Source organism: Grampus griseus (assembly GCF_964374135.1).
Source record: "Grampus griseus genome assembly, chromosome: 1".
Taxonomy (NCBI): Eukaryota; Metazoa; Chordata; class Mammalia; order Artiodactyla; family Delphinidae; genus Grampus; species Grampus griseus.
The window spans coordinates 6317570-6335226 of NC_139017.1; the positions used below are offsets into that span (position 1 = coordinate 6317570).

General features: G+C 35.4%; 1 protein-coding gene across 1 annotated transcript in view; it reads left to right on the top strand.

Moving 5' to 3' along the window:
* Positions 1 to 283: 283 nt before the first annotated feature.
* Positions 284 to 17657, top strand: part of LOC309834187 (developmental pluripotency-associated protein 3-like) — a gene marked incomplete at both ends in the record, with an annotated part of 135018 nt that continues 117644 nt past the window's right edge. Inside the window, one exon of the mRNA XM_082672823.1 lies at positions 284 to 388. Within this exon, the coding sequence (XP_082528949.1) occupies positions 284 to 388 (105 nt within the window). The remainder of the gene's footprint in view (positions 389 to 17657) is intronic.

Here is a 17657-nt window from a genome sequence, read left to right on the forward strand (position 1 = left end):
GCAAAAAAATGAGAAAGCATACTTGGAGAGAATGCTAAGGGTGGGGCTGGGCAACCATTTTCTAAAGAGATTAGGCCTGTGACTTATGAATCCAGTCTACTGAAACTGCAGAAATGCTGCCAACTTGAACTGAAGGGGGCAGAGACAGGATGCAACAAAGTGAGGCTGTCAGACCTCCAAGATTCAAAGTCGGGGAATGGGCCTATAGAGCCACTTGGTTTGGAACAAGCATTAGCCTTTAAGAAAAAAAAAAAGTGACTCTCAGGGAAGATCAGAAGCCGATATGGCTGCTGCTGCCATCACAGACCCAGAGACCACAGGTGGAGAAGACAGGGCCGCTGTCTCCTTACTTCCTGATGGAAGACCCCCTATCTCCAGGACTAAAGGGGTGAGGCTTCCACATAGGGCTGAGGGGATGGTGCTTCTGCCCAGGACAGGGACAGCACACAGGGCCCAGGGGGGCAGGACCCACCACCCCAGCTGGCACAGAAGACAACACTGAGCTAAAGTGAATTCTTTTCAAGCTCTGAAATCTAATGGAATTTGCCCTGTAGTGTTTCAGACTTCCTTGGGACACTTGATCCATTTTTTCCCTTTCTATTTCTCCCTTTTGGAATGGGAATGCATATCCTAAGCCAGTCCTACCATTGTATTTTGGAAGCAGATCACTTATCTGGTCTCAAGGTGCACAGATGAGATGAAAAAGGATTTTGTTCCAGGCTGAATAGTATGTTAAGTTTCACCCATAACTGATTTGGAGGATAAGATTTTGAACTTTGAGTTGACGATATTTAGATGAAATTTTATCTGGAGATTTAGTGCAGGAATGATTGAGTTTGAGGATGTTAGGATGGGGAGAAAGCATTTTGAACATGAAAAGGACATGCTCCTTTGGGGGAGCTAGAAAGTGGAGTGCTATGAGTTGATGTGTATCCACCCAAAAATATATGTTGAAGTCCTAACCCCCAGTGCTTCTTTTTGGAAATACAGATGTAGTGAAGTTAATATGAGGTCATTAGGTTGTGTTCTAATATAATATAATATGACTGGTGTACTTATAAAAAAAGGGAAATTTGGACATAGACAAAGATGTACAGGGGAATTCTATGTGAAGAGACACAAGAGAAAGCCATGTGAACATGTAGGTTTGGGGTCAGGCACCTACAAGCCAAGAAATGCTAAAGATGAAAAACCATCAGAATCTAGAAAGAGGCAAGAGAGGATTTTCCTTTAGGTTTTAGTGGAATCGTGGCCCTGCTGACACCTTAATTTTGGATTTCTGGTCTCCAGAAATATGAGACAGCAAATTTCTCTTGTTTTCAGCCACCCAGTCTTTGGTACTTTGTTATGGAAGCCCTAGGAAACTAATACACCTTGCAGTTGTTCATAGTATTCTCTGATGGTACTTTTATAATTTTTTTCTGTAAGATTAGTATTGTTAGTATTGTCCCAACTTTTATTTCTAATTTTTAGTTATTTGCATCTTATCTCTTGTTTTCTTAGTCAATCTAGGAAAGGGTTTGTCAATTTTGTTCTTTTCAAAAACCCAACTTTTAGGTTTAATAATTTCCTCTATTGTTTTTCTATTCTCTTTTGCATTTCTGTGCTATAATCTACATTATTTCCTTTCTTCTGCTTATTTCGGTTTATTACACTCTTCTTTTTTTCTAGTTCCTAGAAAAGGTATAAAGCTAGTTTATTGATTTGAACTATATCCTCTTCTTAAATGTAGCATTTACAACTATAAATTTCCCTCTGGTCATTGCTTTTGCTCCCTAACTTTGGGTATGTCAATTCTTTATATTCATTCACCTCAAACTATATTCATTCACCTTAAAGTATTTTCTAATTCCTCAGTGATACCTTTTTTTTTTTGACACATTAGTTGATTAAGGGCATGCTTTTGAATTCTACATGTTTTTGGATTACTTACTCTGTTTTCCTCTTGTTATTGATTTTTAGCATTCCATGTGATCAGAGGAGATATTTTGTGTAATTTCAACATTTTCAAATTTATTGAGACTTGTGGCCTAATATATTAGCTGTGCTGGAACACCTTTTATATGCACTTTTTTTAAAACATATTTATTAGAGTATAATTGCTTTACACTGGTGTGTCAGTTTCTGTTTTATAACAAAGTGAATCAGTTATACATATACATATGTCCCCATATCTCTTCCCTCTTACATCTCCCTGCCTCCCACCCTCCCTATCCCACCCCTCTAGGTGGTCACAAAGCACAGACCTGATCTCCCGGTTCTATGCGGCTGCTTCCCACTAGCTATCTCTTTTACGTTTGGTAGTGTATATATGTCCATGCCACTCCCTCACTTTGTCCCAGTTTACCCTTCCCCCTCCCCATATCCTTAAGTCCATTCTCTAGTAGGTCTGCATCTATATTCCCATCTTGTCCCTAGGTTCTTCTGACCATTTTCTTTTATTTCTTTTTTTAGATTCCATATATATATGTTAGCATATGGTATTTATTTCTCTCTTTCTGACTTACTTCATTCTCTATGACAGTCTCTAGGTCCATCCACCTCACTACAAGTAACTCAGTTTCGTTCTTTTTTATGGCTGAGTAATATTCCATTGTATATATGTGCCACATTATCCATTGATCTGTTGATGGACACTTAGGTTGCTTCCATGTCCTGGCTATTGTAAATAGACCTGCAATGAATATTTTGGTACATGACTCTTTATGAATTATGGTTTTCTCAGGGTATAAACCCAGTAGTGGGATTACTGGGTTGTATGGTAGTTCTATTTGTAGTTTTTTAAAGAACCTCCATACTGTTCCCCATAGTGGCTGTATCAATTTACTTCCCACCAACAGTGCAAGAGGGTTCCCTTTTCTCCACACCCTCTCCAACATTTGTTGTTGGAAGAATTTTTTTTCTTTTTTGTGGTATGCAGGCCTCTCACTGTTGTGGCCTCTCCCGTTGTGGAGCACAGGCTCCGGATGTGCAGGCTCAGCCAGCCATGGCTCACGGACCCAGCCGCTCCACAGCATGTGGGATCTTCCCGGACCAGGGCACAAACCTGTGTCACCTGAATCGGCAGGCGGACTCTCAATCACTGCGCCACCAGGGAAGCCCTGTTTTTTGTAGATTTTTTTATGATGGCCATTCTGACTGGTGTGAGATAATCTCATTGTAGTTTTGATTTGCATTTCTCTAATGATTAATGATGTTGAGCATTCTTTCATGTGGTTGTCGGCAATCTGTATATCTTCTTTGGAGAAATGTCTATTTAGGTCTTCTGCCCATTTTTGGATTGGGTTGTTTGTTTTTTTGATATTGAGCTGCATGAGTTGCTTGTATGTTTTGGAGATTAATCCTTTGTCAGTTGCTTCATTTGCAAATATTTTCTCCCATTCTGAGGGTTGTCTTTTTGTCTTCTTTATGGTTTCCTTTGCTGTACAAAAGCTTTGAAGTTTCATTAAGTCCCATTTGTTTATTTTTGTTTTTATTTCCATTTCTCTAGGAGGTGGGTCAAAAAGGATCTTGCTGTGATTTATGTCATAGAGTGTTCTGTCTAGGTATTCCTCTAAGAGTTTGATAGTGTCTGGCCTTACATTCAGGTCTTTAATCCATTTTGAGTTTATTTTTGTGTATGGTGTTAGGGAGTGTTCTAATTTCATTCTATTACACGTAGCTGTCCAGTTTTCCCAGCTCCACTTATTGAAGAGGCTGTCCTTTCTCCACTGTATATTCTTGCCTCCTTTATCAAAGATAAGGTGACCGTGTATGGGCTTATCTCTGGGTTTTCTATCCTGTTTCATTGATGTATATTTCTGTTTTTGTGCAAGTACCATACTGTCTTGATTACTGTAGCTTTGTAGTATAGTCTGAAGTCAGGGAGCCTGATTCCTCCAGCTCCATTTTTCTATCTCAAGATTGCTTTTGCTATTCGGGGTCTTTGGTGTTTCTATACAAATTGTGAAATTTTTTGTTCTAGTTCTGTGAAAAATACCAGTGGTAGTTTGATAGGGATTGCATTGAGTCTGTATATTTCTTTGGGTAGTAGAGTCATTTTCACAATGTTTATTCTTCCAATCCAAGAACATGGTATATCTCTCCATCTATTTGTATCATCTTTAATTTCTTTCATCAGTGTCTTATAATTTGCTGCGAACAGGTCTTTTGTCTCCTTCGGTCGGTTTATTCCTAGATATTTTATTCTCTTTGTTGCTACGGTAAATGGGAGTGTTTTCTTAATTTCACTTTCAGATTTTTCATCATTAGTGTATAGGAATGCCCGAGACTTCTGTGCATTAATTTTGTATCCTGCTACTTTACCAGATTCGTTGATTAGCTCTAGTAGTATTTTGGTAACATCTTTAGGATTCTCTATGTATAGTATCATGTCATCTGCAAACAGTGACAGCTTTACTTCTTCTTTTCAATTTGGATTCCTTTTATTTCTTTTTCTTCTCTGATTGCTGTGGCTAAAACGTCCAAAACTATGTTGAATAAGAGTGGTGAGAGTGGACAGCCTTGTCTTGTTCCTGATCTTAGTGGAAATGGTTTCAGTTTTTCACCATTGAGGATGATGTTTGCTGTGGGCTTGTCATATATGGCATTTATTATGTTGAGGAAAGTTTCCTCTGTGCCTACTTTCTGCAGGGTTTTTATCATATGGGTGTTGAATTTTTTCAAAAGCTTCCTCTGTCTCTATTGAGATGATCATATGGTTTTCCTCCTTCATTTTGTTAATATGGTGTATCACGTTGATTGATTTGCATATAATGAAGAATCCTTGCATTCCTGAGATAAACCCCACTTGATCATAGTGTATGATCCTTTTTTTTTTGTTTTTACTATTTTTTAAATTAAATTAAAATTTTTTTATACAGCAGGTTCTTATTAGTTATCTATTTTATACATATTAGTCTATATATGTCAATCCCAATCTCACAATTCATCCCACCACCACCCCCCAACCCCCGCTTCTCCCCTTGGTGTCCATACGTTTGTTCTCTACATCTGTGTCACTATTTCTTCCTTGCAAACCAGTTCATCTGCACCATTTTTCTAGGTTCCATATATATGCGTTAATATATGATACTTGTTTTTCTAACTTATTTTACTCTCTATGACAGTCTCTAGGTCCATACACATCTCTACAAATGATCCAGTTTTCTTCCTTTTTATGGCTAATATTCCACTGTATATACATAGCATATCTTCTTAACCCATTCATCTGTCAATGGGCATTTAGGTTGCCCCATGACCTGGCAATTGTAAATAGTGCTGAAATAAACATTGGTGGGTATGTGTCTTTTTGAATTATGTTTTTCTCTGGCTAAATGCCCCTTCGTGGCATTTCTCGGTCATATGGTAATTCTATTTTTAGTTTTCTAAGGAAGCTCGATATTTTTCACGATAGTGGCTCTATCAAGTTACATTAACACAAACAGTGCAAGAGGGTTCCCTTTTCTCCACACCCTCTCCAGCATTTGATCTTTTTTTTTACATCTTTATTGGAGTATAATTGCTTTACAATGGTGTGTTAGTTTCTGCTTTACAACAAAGTGAATCAGTTATACATATACATATATTCCTATATCTCTTTCCTCTTGCATCTCCCTCCCTCCCACCTTCCCTATCCAACCCCTCTAGGTGGTCACAAAGCACCGAGCCAATCTCCCTGTGCTATGCAGCTCCTTCCCACTAGCTACCTATTTTACGTTTGGTAGTGTATATATGTCCATGCCACTCTCTCGCTTTGTCACAGCTTACCCTTCCCCCTCCCCATATCCTCAAGTCCATTCTCTAGTAGGTCTGTGTCTTTATTCCTGTCTTACCCTAGGTTCTTCATGACATTTTTTTCTTAAATTCCATATATATGTGTTAGCATACGGTATTTGTCTTTCTCTTTCTGACTTACTTCACTCTGTATGACAGACTCTATGTCCATCCACCTCATTACAAATAGCTCAATTTCATTTCTTTTTATGACTGAGTAATATTCCATTATATATATGTGCCACATCTTCTTTATCCATTCATCCAATGATGGACACTTAGGTTGTTTCCATCTCCGGGCTATTGTAAATAGAGCTGCAATGAACATTTTGGTACATGACTCTTTTTGAATTATGGTTTTCTCAGGGTATATGCCCAGTAGTGGGATTGCTGGGTCATATGGTAGTTCTATTTGTAGTTTTTAAAGGAACCTCCATACTGCTCTCCATAGTGGCTGTACCAATTCACATTCCCACCAGCAGTGCAAGAATGTTCCCTTTTCTCCACACCCTCTCCAGCATTTATTGTTTCTAGATTTTTTGATGATGGCCATTCTGACCAGTGTGAGATGATATCTCATTGTAGTTTTGATTTGCATTTCTCTAATGATTAATGATGTTGAGCATTCTTTCATGTGTTTGTTGGCAGTCTGTATATCTTCTTTGGAGAAATGTCTATTTAGGTCTTCTGCCCATTTTTGGATTGGGTTGTTTGTTTTTTTGTATTGAGCTGCATGAGCTGCTTATAAATTTTTGAGATTAATCCTTTGTCAGTTGCTTCATTTGCAAATATTTTCTCCCATTCTGAGGGTTGTCTTTTGGTCTTGTTTATGGTTTCCTTTGCTGTGCAAATGCTTTGAAGTTTCATTAGGTCCCATTTCTTTATTTTTGTTTTTATTTCCATTTCTCTAGGAGGTGGGTCAAAAAGGAGCCTATTGTGATTTATGTCATAGAGTGTTCTGCCTATGTTTTCTGCTAAGAGTTTGATAGTTTCTGGCCTTACATTTAGGTTTTAATCCATTTTGAGCTTATTTTTGTGTATGGTATTAGGGAGTGATCTAATCTCATACTTTTACATGTACCTGTCAGTTTTCCCAGCACCACTTATTGAAGAGGCTGTCCTTTCTCCACTGTATATTCTTGCCTTCTTTATCAAAGATAAGGTGACCATATGTGCGTGGGTTTATCTCTGGGCTTTCTATCCTGTTCTATTGATCTATCTTTCTGTTTTTTTGCAAGTTCCATACTGTGTTGATTACTGTAGCTTTGTAGTATAGTCTGAAGCCAGGGAGCCTGATTCCTCCAGCTTCGTTTTTTGTTCTCATGATTGCTTTGGTTATTTGAGGTCTTTTGTGTTTCCATACAAATTGTGAAATTTTTTGTTCTAGTTCTGTGAAAGATGCCAGTGGTAGTTTGATAGGGATTGCATTGAATCTGTAGATTGCTTTGGGTAGTAGAGTCATTTTCACAATGTTTATTCTTCCAATCCAAGAACATGGTATATCTCTCCATCTATTTGTATCATCTTTAATTTCTTTCATCAGTGTCTTATAATTTGCTGCGAACAGGTCTTTTGTCTCCTTCGGTCGGTTTATTCCTAGATATTTTATTCTCTTTGTTGCTATGGTAAATGGGAGTGTTTTCTTGATTTCACTTTCAGATTCTTCATCATTAGTATATAGGAATGCCAGAGATTTCTGTGGATTAATTTTGTATCCTGCTACTTTACCAAATTCATTGATTAGCTCTAGTAGTTTTTTGGTAGCATCTTTAGGATTCTCTATGTATAGTATCATGTCATCTGCAAACAGTGACAGCTTTACTTCTTCTTTTCCAATTTGGATTCCTTTTATTCCCTTTTCTTCTCTGATTGCTGTGGCTAAAACGTCCAAAACTATGTTGAATAAGAGTGGTGAGAGTGGGCAACCTTGTCTTGTTCCTGATCTTAGTGGAAATGCTTTCAGTTTTTCACCATTGAGGACGATGTTGGCTGTGGGTTTGTCATATATGGCCTTTGTTAGGTTGAGGAAAGTTCCCTCTATGCCTACTTTCTGCAGGGTTTTTATCATAAATGGGTGTTGAATTTTGTCGAAAGTGTTCTCTGCATCTATTGAGATGATTATATTTTTCTCCAATTTGTTAAAACAGTGTATCACGTTGATTGATTTGCATATATTGAAGAATCCTTGCATTCCTGGAATAAACCACACTTGATCATGGTGTATGATCCTTTTAATGTGCAGCTGGATTTTGTTGAGGATTTTGGCATCTATGTTCATCAGTGATATTGGCCTGTAGTTTTCTTTCTTTGTGACATTTATGTCTGGTTTTGGTATCAGAGTGATGGTGACCTCGTAAAATGAGTTTGGGAGTGTTCCTCCCTTTGCTATATTTTGGAAGAGTTTGAGGATAGGTGTTAGCTCTTCTCTAAATGTTTGATAGAATTCTCCTGTGAAGCCATCTGGTGCTGGGCTTTTGTTTGTTGGAAGATTTTTAATCACAGTTTCAATTTCAGTGCTTGTGATTGGTCTGTTCATATTTTCTATTTCTTCCTGATTCAGTCTTGGCAGGTTGGGCATTTCTAAGAATTTGTCCATTTCTTCCAGGTTGTCCATTTTATTGGCATATAGTTGCTTGTACTAATCTCTCATGATCCTTTGTATTTCTGCAGTGTCAGTTGTTACTTCTTTTTCATTTCTAATTCACTAGATTTCAGTCTTCGCCCTTTTTTTTTTTTTTTGGTAAGTCTGGATAATGTTTTATCAATTTTGTTTATCTTCTCAAAGAACCAGCTTTTTGTTTTATTGATCTTTGCTATCGTTTCCTTCATTTCTTTTTCATTTATTTCTGATCTGATCTTTATGATTTCTTACCTTCTGCTAACTATGGGGTTTTTTTGCTTCTTCTTTCTCTGTTGCTCGAGTTGTAAGGTTAGGTTGTTTATTTGAGTTGTTTCTTGTTTCTCAAGGTAGGATCGTATTGCTATAAACTTCCCTCTTAGAACTGCTTTTGCTGCATCCCATAGGTTTTGGGTCATTATATTTTCATTGTCATTTGTTTCTAGGTATTTTTTGATTTCCTCTTTGATGTCTTCAGTGATCTCTTGGTTATTAAATAGTGTGTTGTTTTGCCTTCATGTGTTTGCATTTCTGACAGATTTTTTTCCTGTAATTGATATCTAGTCTCATAGCTTTGTGGTTGGAAAAGATACTTGATACGATTTCAATTTTCTTAAAATTATCAAGGCCTTTTTTTTGTGACCAAGATATGATCTATCCTGGAAAATGTTCCATGAGCACTAGAGAAAAATGTGTATTCTGTTGTTTTTGGATGGAATGTCCTATAAATATCAGTTAAGTCCCTCTTGTTAGTGTATCATTTAAAGCTTGTGTTTCCTTATTTATTTTCATTTTGGATGATCTGTCCATTGATGAAAGTGAGGTGTTAAAGTCCCCTACTATGATTGTGTTACTGTTGATTTCCCCTTTTATGGCTATTAGTATTTGCCTTATGTATTGAGGTGCTCCAATGTTGGGTGCATAAATATTTACAATTGTTATATCTTCTTCTTGGATCAATCGCATGATCATTATGTAGTGTTCTTCTTTTTCTCTTATAATAGTCTTTGTTTTAAAGTCTATTTTGTCTGATATGAGAATTGCTACTCCAGCTTTCTTTTGATTTCCATTTGCATGGAATATCTTTTTCCATCCCCTCACTTTCAGTCTGTATGTGTCCCTAGGTCTGAAGTGGGTCTCCTGTAGACAGCATATATATGGGTCTTGTTTTTTAATTCATTCATCCAGTCTGTGTCTTTTGGTTGGAGCATTTAATCTATTTACATTTAAGGTAATTATCAAGATGTATGTTCCTATTGTCATTTTCTTGATTGTTTTGGATTTATTATTTTAGGTCTTTTCCTTCTCTTTGTTTCCTGCCTAGAGAAGTTCCTTTAGCATTTGTTGTGAAGATGGTTTGGTGGTGCTGAATTCTCTTAGATTTTGCTTGTCTGTAAAGCTTTTAATTTCTCTGTCATTTTTTTTTACGTCTTTATTTGAGTATAATTGCTTTACAATGGTGTGTTAGTTTCTGCTTTATAACAAAGTGAATCAGTTATACATATACATATGTTTCCATATCTCTTCCCTCTTGTGTCTCCCTCCCTCCCACCCTCCCTATCCCACCCCTCTAGGTGGTCACAAAGCACCGAGCCAATCTCCCTGTGCTATGCAGCTGCTTCCCACTAGCTATCTATTTTACGTTTGGTAGTGTATATATGTCCATACCTCTCTCTCGCTTTGTCACAGCTCACCCTTCCCCCTCCCCATATCCTCACTTCCATTCTCTAGTAGGTCTGTGTCTTTATTCCTGTCTTACCCCTAGGTAAGACATTTCTTCATGACATTTCTTTTTCCTAAATTCCATATATATGTGTTAGTATATGGTATTTGTCTTTCTCTTTCTGACTTACTTCACTCTGTATGACAGACTCTAGGTCTATCCACCTCATTACAAATAGCTCAATTTCATTTCTTTTTATGGCTGAGTAATATTCCATTGTATATATGTGCCACATCTTCTTTATCCACTCATCTGATGATGGACACTTAGGTTATTCCATCTCCAAGCTATTGTAAATAGAGCTGCCATGAACATTTTTGTACATGACTCTTTTTGAATGAGATCCTTTCTGGGTAGAGTAATCTTGGTTGTACGTTTTTCTCCTTCATCACTTTAAATATGTCCTGCCATTCCCTTCTGGCTTACAGAGTTTTTGCTGAAAGATCAGCTGTTAACCTTGTGGGGATTCCCTTATGTGTTACTTGTTGTTTTCCCCTTGCTGCTTTTAATATTTGTTCTTTGTATTTAATTTTTGATAGTTTGATTAATGCATGTTTTGGCGTGTTTCTCCTTGGATTTATCCTGTATGGGACTCTCTATGCTTCCTGGACTTGATTAACTCTTTCCTTTCCCATATTAGGGAAGTTTTCAACTCAAATCTCTTAAATCTTTTCTCAGCCCCTTTCTTTTTCTCTTCTTCTTCTGGGACCCCTATAATTCGAATGTTAGTGCATTTAATTGTCCCAGAGGTCTCTGAGACTGTCCTCAATTTTTATCATTCTTTTTTCTTTATTCTGCTCTGCAGTAGTCATTTCCACTATTTTATCTTCCAGGTCACTTACCCGTTCTTCTCCCTCAATTATTCTGCTATTGATCCCTTCTAGAGAATTTTTTAATTTCATTTATTGTGTTGTCCATCTCTGTTTGTTTGCTCTTTAGTTCTTCTAAGTCCTTGTTAAACATTTCTTATATTTTCTCCATTCTATTTCCAGGATTTTGGATCATCTTTACTGTCATGTTCTGAATTCTTTTTCAGTTAGACTGCCTGTTTCCTCTTCATTTGTTAGGTCTGGTGGGGTTTTGCCTTGCTCCTTCATCTGCTTTGTGTTTTTCTATCTTCTCATTTTGCTTAACTTACTGTGTTTGGGGTCTGCTTCTCATAGGCTGCAGGTTCGTAGTTTCCATTGTTTTTGGTGTCTGTCCCCAGTGGCTAAGGTTGGTTCAGTGTGTTGTGTAGGCTTCCTCGTGGCGGGGAGTAGAGACTGTATTCTGGTGGATGAGGCTGGATCTTGTCTTTCTGGTGGGCAGGTCCACTTCTGGTGGTGTGTTTTGGGGTGTCTGTGGCCTTATTAGGATTTTAGGCAGCCTCTGTGCTAATGCTTGGGGTTGTGTTCCTGTATTGCTAGTTGTTTGGCATGGGGTGTCCTGCACTGTAGTTTGCTGATATATGCACTTGATAACTGTGTTTTTTCTGTTTTTGGATGGACTGCTCTTTCTAGATCTTTTAGGTCTACTTGGTGTATACTATTGTTCCATTCCTCTATTTCTTTATTGATCTTTTGTTTATATGATCTATCCATTTTTGAAAATGGGGTATTTAAGTCACCAACTATAATTATAGAAATTTCTTTTATTTCTATCAGTCGCATCAATGTTAGCTTTATACATTTGAGGGATCTATTGTTTGATACATATCTATTTATAATTGCTATCTTTTGGATGAATTTTCTTTTTTACCAAGTTATAATGACCTTTTTTTCATCTTTTAACAATTTTTAACTTACAGTCTATTTTGTCTGATATTAGTAGAGCCACTGCAGTTCACTTTTGTTTACTATTTATTTAGAATATATTTTTCAATCCTTTCAAGCTCAACTTATTTTTGTCTTTTGGTCCTAAGTGAGTCTTTTTTAGACAGTTTGTAGTTATAGCATGATTTTTATCCATCTTGCAGTTGTGATTCTGTTCACTGATGAGTTTTCTCTGTTTAGTTTCAAAATGATTACTAGGAAAGACTTCTGCCATTTTGCTATTGGTTTTCTGAATATCATTTTGGTCCTCAATTCCTCCATTATTGCATTATTTTGTGTTTGATTTTTTTATTATTTTGAATTCTTTATCATTTTCTGTATAATTTAAATTTATTTTCGTACTGGTTTCTTTGGGAATTAAAATTAACATATTAAATTTATAACAATCTCATTGAATTATACTAACTTAGTTTCAATATTGAACAAAACTTGTGTTATACATCATGATACCTTTAATTTTTTTGTTACTTTTTAATATTTTAAAGAGTACATCTATATATGCTATATATACATTAAGATAGGCATAATTATTATATGCATTTGTCTTTTAAATCATATAGGAAAAAATGTTTTACTAAGCAAAATATGCAATAATACTGGCTTTTATATGTACCTGTGTAGTTATAATAATTTTATCAGTGCTCCAGCTTTCTTCACATGACTTCACATTACTGCCTAGTGTCCTTCATTTTCTGTCTGATGGACTTCCTTTAGCATTTTTAATAGGTTAGTTATACTAGGAATAAACTCTTTCAGCTTTTGTTTATCTGGGGAAATCTTAATTTCTCCTTTATTCTTGAATAGTTTTTCCACAGTTAGAATTCTTATTTGGCAGTGTTTTTCTTTCAGCACTTTAAATATGTCTTCTCAGTGCCATTCTCCCTCCATGTACCTACTTACAAATCAGTTGTTAATCTTATTGAGTAGCCCTTGAATGTGAAGTCACTTGTCTCTTGCTGTTTTCAAGATTTTATTTATCTTTGGCTTTCTACAATTTTAAAATAATGTATCTTAGTGTGGATCTCTTTGTTTAACCCACTTAGAGTTCATTGAGTTCCTTGGCTTTCTAGATTCATGTACTTAAAGAAATTTGGGAATTTTTCAGCCATTATTTCTCATATATTCTCTCTGCTTTTTCTCTTTCTTTCTTGAATTCCCATAATGAATATGTAGGTATGATTGATAATGTCCCATAGGATTCTAAAGCTCTTCAATTTTTTCTTTTTCATTTCTTCTTTACAGTCTGATTAATTTAAATTGTCTTATTTTCATGTTTCCTAATTCAGTTTTGTTTTCTCAAATCTGTTGAACAGCTCAGGTGAAATTTTCATTTCAGCTATTGTACTTTTCGGCTCCAGAATCTGTTTTGTCCCCTTTTATACTTTCTTATTTCTTTATTGATATTTTACTTCTTCATACCTTGTTCCCCTCATTTCTTCTGTTTGTCATTGGTTTACTTAAGCTAATTGAGAGTGTTTAGGAACGTTGATTTAATGTATTTATCTAGAAAATCCAACATCTGCACTTTCTCATGGACAGTTTTCCTGTTTCTTGTTTTCCTGTAATTGGACAATACTTCCTTGTTTCTTTGCAATCTTTTAAAATTCTTTTTAAAAATTGGACATTTTTAGTATTATGATGAGCAAAAAAGAAAGGAAGAAAGACTGAGGGGGAAAATGAGCAAGAAAGAAATGAAGAAAGGGAGGGAGGGAGTAAGGAAAGAACAGAGAAGAGAAAAAGGAAATGAAAAGAAAGGGTAATGGAAAAAAAAAAACAAGAAAAGAAAAATTCTACTCCTCACATTTTTGCATATTGATCCTGGGCACTCCTTTAGTGCTGAACCAGGACATTTACCACTCTGCCTGGTTATATTTCCTGTTTGTTCTGAGAGTAAAGACCAGTGACAGTTGAAAGCTTATTGCCTTCTCAGGTCTTCTGTGAACATGTTTACTGACCTGAGAATTCATGTGACCCTAATTTCTCCACATACACAGCAGCTTTAAAAAACCCCTATTCCCTCAAAACACTCATTCTCTGGCTTTTTCTCCCATAATTTGGTGTGTTTATTGTTTGCATTTTTTCCCCCAGACAGCAGCAGCATGTTTTTCATTTGACTTTCATTGTTTTTGAGGACTGCAGACCTTCTCTGATCTGATAGAGTTCCAAATTAAGCAAAACAACAGGGAGCCCCCTGTGGCAAAGGGAGGCAACTCCAGTCAGTTCAAAATAGATAAATATAATTCTCTGGTTACAAGGTCTGTTCTGCTCCCTCAAGAATTATCTGTTCACACAAGGAACACGAGCTGGCACCTTCAAGACCACGACCATGTGGAGAGAGGTTGAGGATGAGGGTTGGTTAATATGCTACAAAAGTCTTACTCTCTCAGTGGTTTTTATCCTGACTAAGCAGTTGCTTGGTTGCCATAAACTTTAGAATATGTTCCAGAGGCCCAGGAAGGTTGATTCTGGTAGTTTGCCATGTGCTTTGGTGTTTCTGCAGAGGGATAGACCCTAAAGTTCCCTACACCTCCATTTTTACTGATACCACTGGTCTTTTTACAAGCTAATTTTTACTGAATACAGTCACAGCCATCTGTTTACATTTGTTTATGGCAGTTTTCAAACTACAATTTCAGAGTTGAGTAGTTGCCAAAGACACTGATGGCCTGCAAGCCTAAGATATTTAATAACTGGCCCTTTATGCAAAGTCTGCAGTCCTCTATGTTAAATTTTCTGTATACATAACCTGTGGTAAGATAAAGAGTGTGTTACTACTTTAACTCTATATGTAATTTTTTTTTATTGCTTTATTCTACTGGCTTAATGATCAGTAAAATGTTGAATAGAAATATTAGAATTGATATTCTTGCCTTATTCCCAATCTTGGGAGAAATGCATTTTATTTTCACCCGAAAGTATGCTCTTAGCTGTATACAGAGTATGTTTTCTTTATCTGCTTCCCATACCCTCCTTCACAGAAGCATTTATGCTTTTAAGCAAATTTTGAATATATTCAGTCATTACTTTTTCAAATATTTTACTACTCTTTTCCTCTCCTCCTGGAGCCCAATAATATATATTCTAAACCAGTCAATATTTTACTGTAGCTTACTGAAACTCTGTTAAATTTTCAGCATTTTTCTCTCTATGTTTAATTCTAGTTTTATTGCTATGTCTTCAATTCACTTTATATTTTCTGCAGTGCCTAACCTGTTGTTAATCAAAACTAGTGAATATTTTATTTCAGATCTTATATTTTTCACCTCTAGTAATTGCTTTAAAGTCATTGTCTGCTAGTTCCATTATCTTTGTAATTTCGGGTCTATTTTCTTTTGACTCATTTTCCCTTGATTGTGGGTAATATTTTCCTACTTCTTTGCATTTTTAGTATTTTTGACTCATTGCTTGACATTGTAAATATTATTGTGTGTCTGGATTTCATTTGTTTTACCTTTAAGGAACAAAAGGGATAAACATGTCATTAAGGTGGGGAAAGATATCAAAGTATGTGAATATACAGTTTTAGAGTAGTGACACAGTTTTCAATAAAGAAAGAATGTCCAACTTTGCAATCATTCAAGGAAATGGAATTTCATACAGCAAATTAGTCCTTCAAGCGGGAAGTAAGCTTTATGTAGCTTACAAAGGAATTAGAAATAGCCTAGATATTTTAAAGTAGAAGAATTTTTTTTAATTATGGCACAGGCAATCTATGAAAAGGCTGAGAAAATGTCCATCCATAAACATACTAATATCAATAAATTCCGAAGATCAGTGAAAAATGGCAGTTGCAGAAGAATGGTATCTGAAGAGAAGATGCATTTGACTCAAATACACACATGCACAATACAAGTACATATTTCTATAGGTAAAAATCATTCTATAAGTGTATTCAAAATGGTCTGAAAGGACTCATTTCAAACTGATAATGGTGGTTACCTATAGGAGACAAAAGGATAGGATGGGTATGTGTGTAAATTAGATGGTATTCAAAACAAGGGTATTAAATTTTTGTGTGTATTTTCCCTTTTTTCTATGGAATCTCAGTTGTTTAAATATAAAAGTACACTTTGGGTAATTAAAAATAAAATGGTCTAAATGGTTAAACACTAAAATTAAGGGGTTACTCTGAGGTGGGGGGAGCAATGGTGAGGGATAGTGAGTGAGAATCATTCATGCTTTAGCCTATATACTTCAATATCATTGGCATATTTAAGAAAAATAATGTGAAGATAAGTTACTTCTGTGTTTTTGCAAACAGTACATAATGCAACTGTGTTATGCAAGGGCCAACAAACATTTTTGGTAAACACCAGACAGTAAATATTTTAGGCTTTGAGAGAGACACATGCTCTCTGCCATAAATACCCTATTCTGCCATTGAAATGAGAAAGCATATATTGACAATATGTAAATGAATGTGTTTGGCTGTGTTCCAATAAAACTTTATTTGCAAAAGTAAGTGGTGGGCCAGATTTGGTCTTCAGGTTGCAGGTGGTCTACAGTTCTTACTCATATATAGTAAGAATACTACTAATACTTGTGTAGTGGAAAAAAGGGAACTGTGAATATTTGATTATCTACTATATCATAATGATATATTAAATCCATTTTATGTGACATGGCAACACATATTAATTTAGGAATGTAGTTATTCTATTTCAATGATACAATTAAAATATATTCACCTTTACCAATTCAAAAGATAATAGTAATATTTTCATGAAAATGCACTTGCTACAAATTTAAAATACGCAAAATAACTATAAAAGCATAAAATGTGAAACAAGAATTCAAAGGAAAATATATGCCTAATGGAAAACCAGCTTCATATAGCGAATTGAGTGAGAATAATTTTAAGACCTACTTAGAATGTGTTTCTAGAGAATTTTACATTATTCTTCAGTTTTTGCAAGCAGTTGTAAGGTGACTGTAAAATTATAATTTGATATAGATGAGTTAGCATGTCACACAAAATACCCAAACAACTGACATATTGTAATATTTTGCTTAACTAAAATTGTGTATTTGAGGTAGAACATTAACCAACATGTTAATAACCAAAAGGTCTTGAATTATTTATTTTAAAAAGTGATTTATGATGTAAAAAATTTAATGGAGAAGTTCTTTTATCTGTAAAATTGTTTCCTAATTCTGTCTCTTAATTTCCTAAAACAATTCAGAATCCTTACATCTATTAGCTTTAAAACTGAAGAGAAAAGCTGAAGTAGTTTACTCAGAATATGAACATTATCACTCCAATTTAATGAACACCTATTATGTGCAGTTATATTTACATATTCTATCAGACTTAGTCTGAAGAAAAAGGCTCTGTGGTAAATAATATTATCCCTATTTTACTAATACAGAGAAAGTGACTCAGAAAAATTAAGTCCTTACCATGATTATAGTGATAATAAATAATGGAAATGGTATTCTTTTGGCATGGTGCCATCTTCTAAGAAGTTATTCTTCCCATTGTACTTTGTGAGTTTTCTTCAAAGAAGGGGACTATATTCTCTAATTAAGTTTGATCTGAGTTGAAAAATTCAGGAAAAAAAATGTGGGAAAAAAGTAAATATTTATCTTGAAGTCTTCACATCTATGGTAAAGTAAGGAACTGTCATCTTTTGGTAATGGTTTTTCTAAAACACCATTGTACATTTTAACACAAACCTTTTAGCTGTGTTACCTCGGTAAACTTACTTAGCTGCTATGAACCTCCTTTGTCTTATATGTAACACAGTAACAA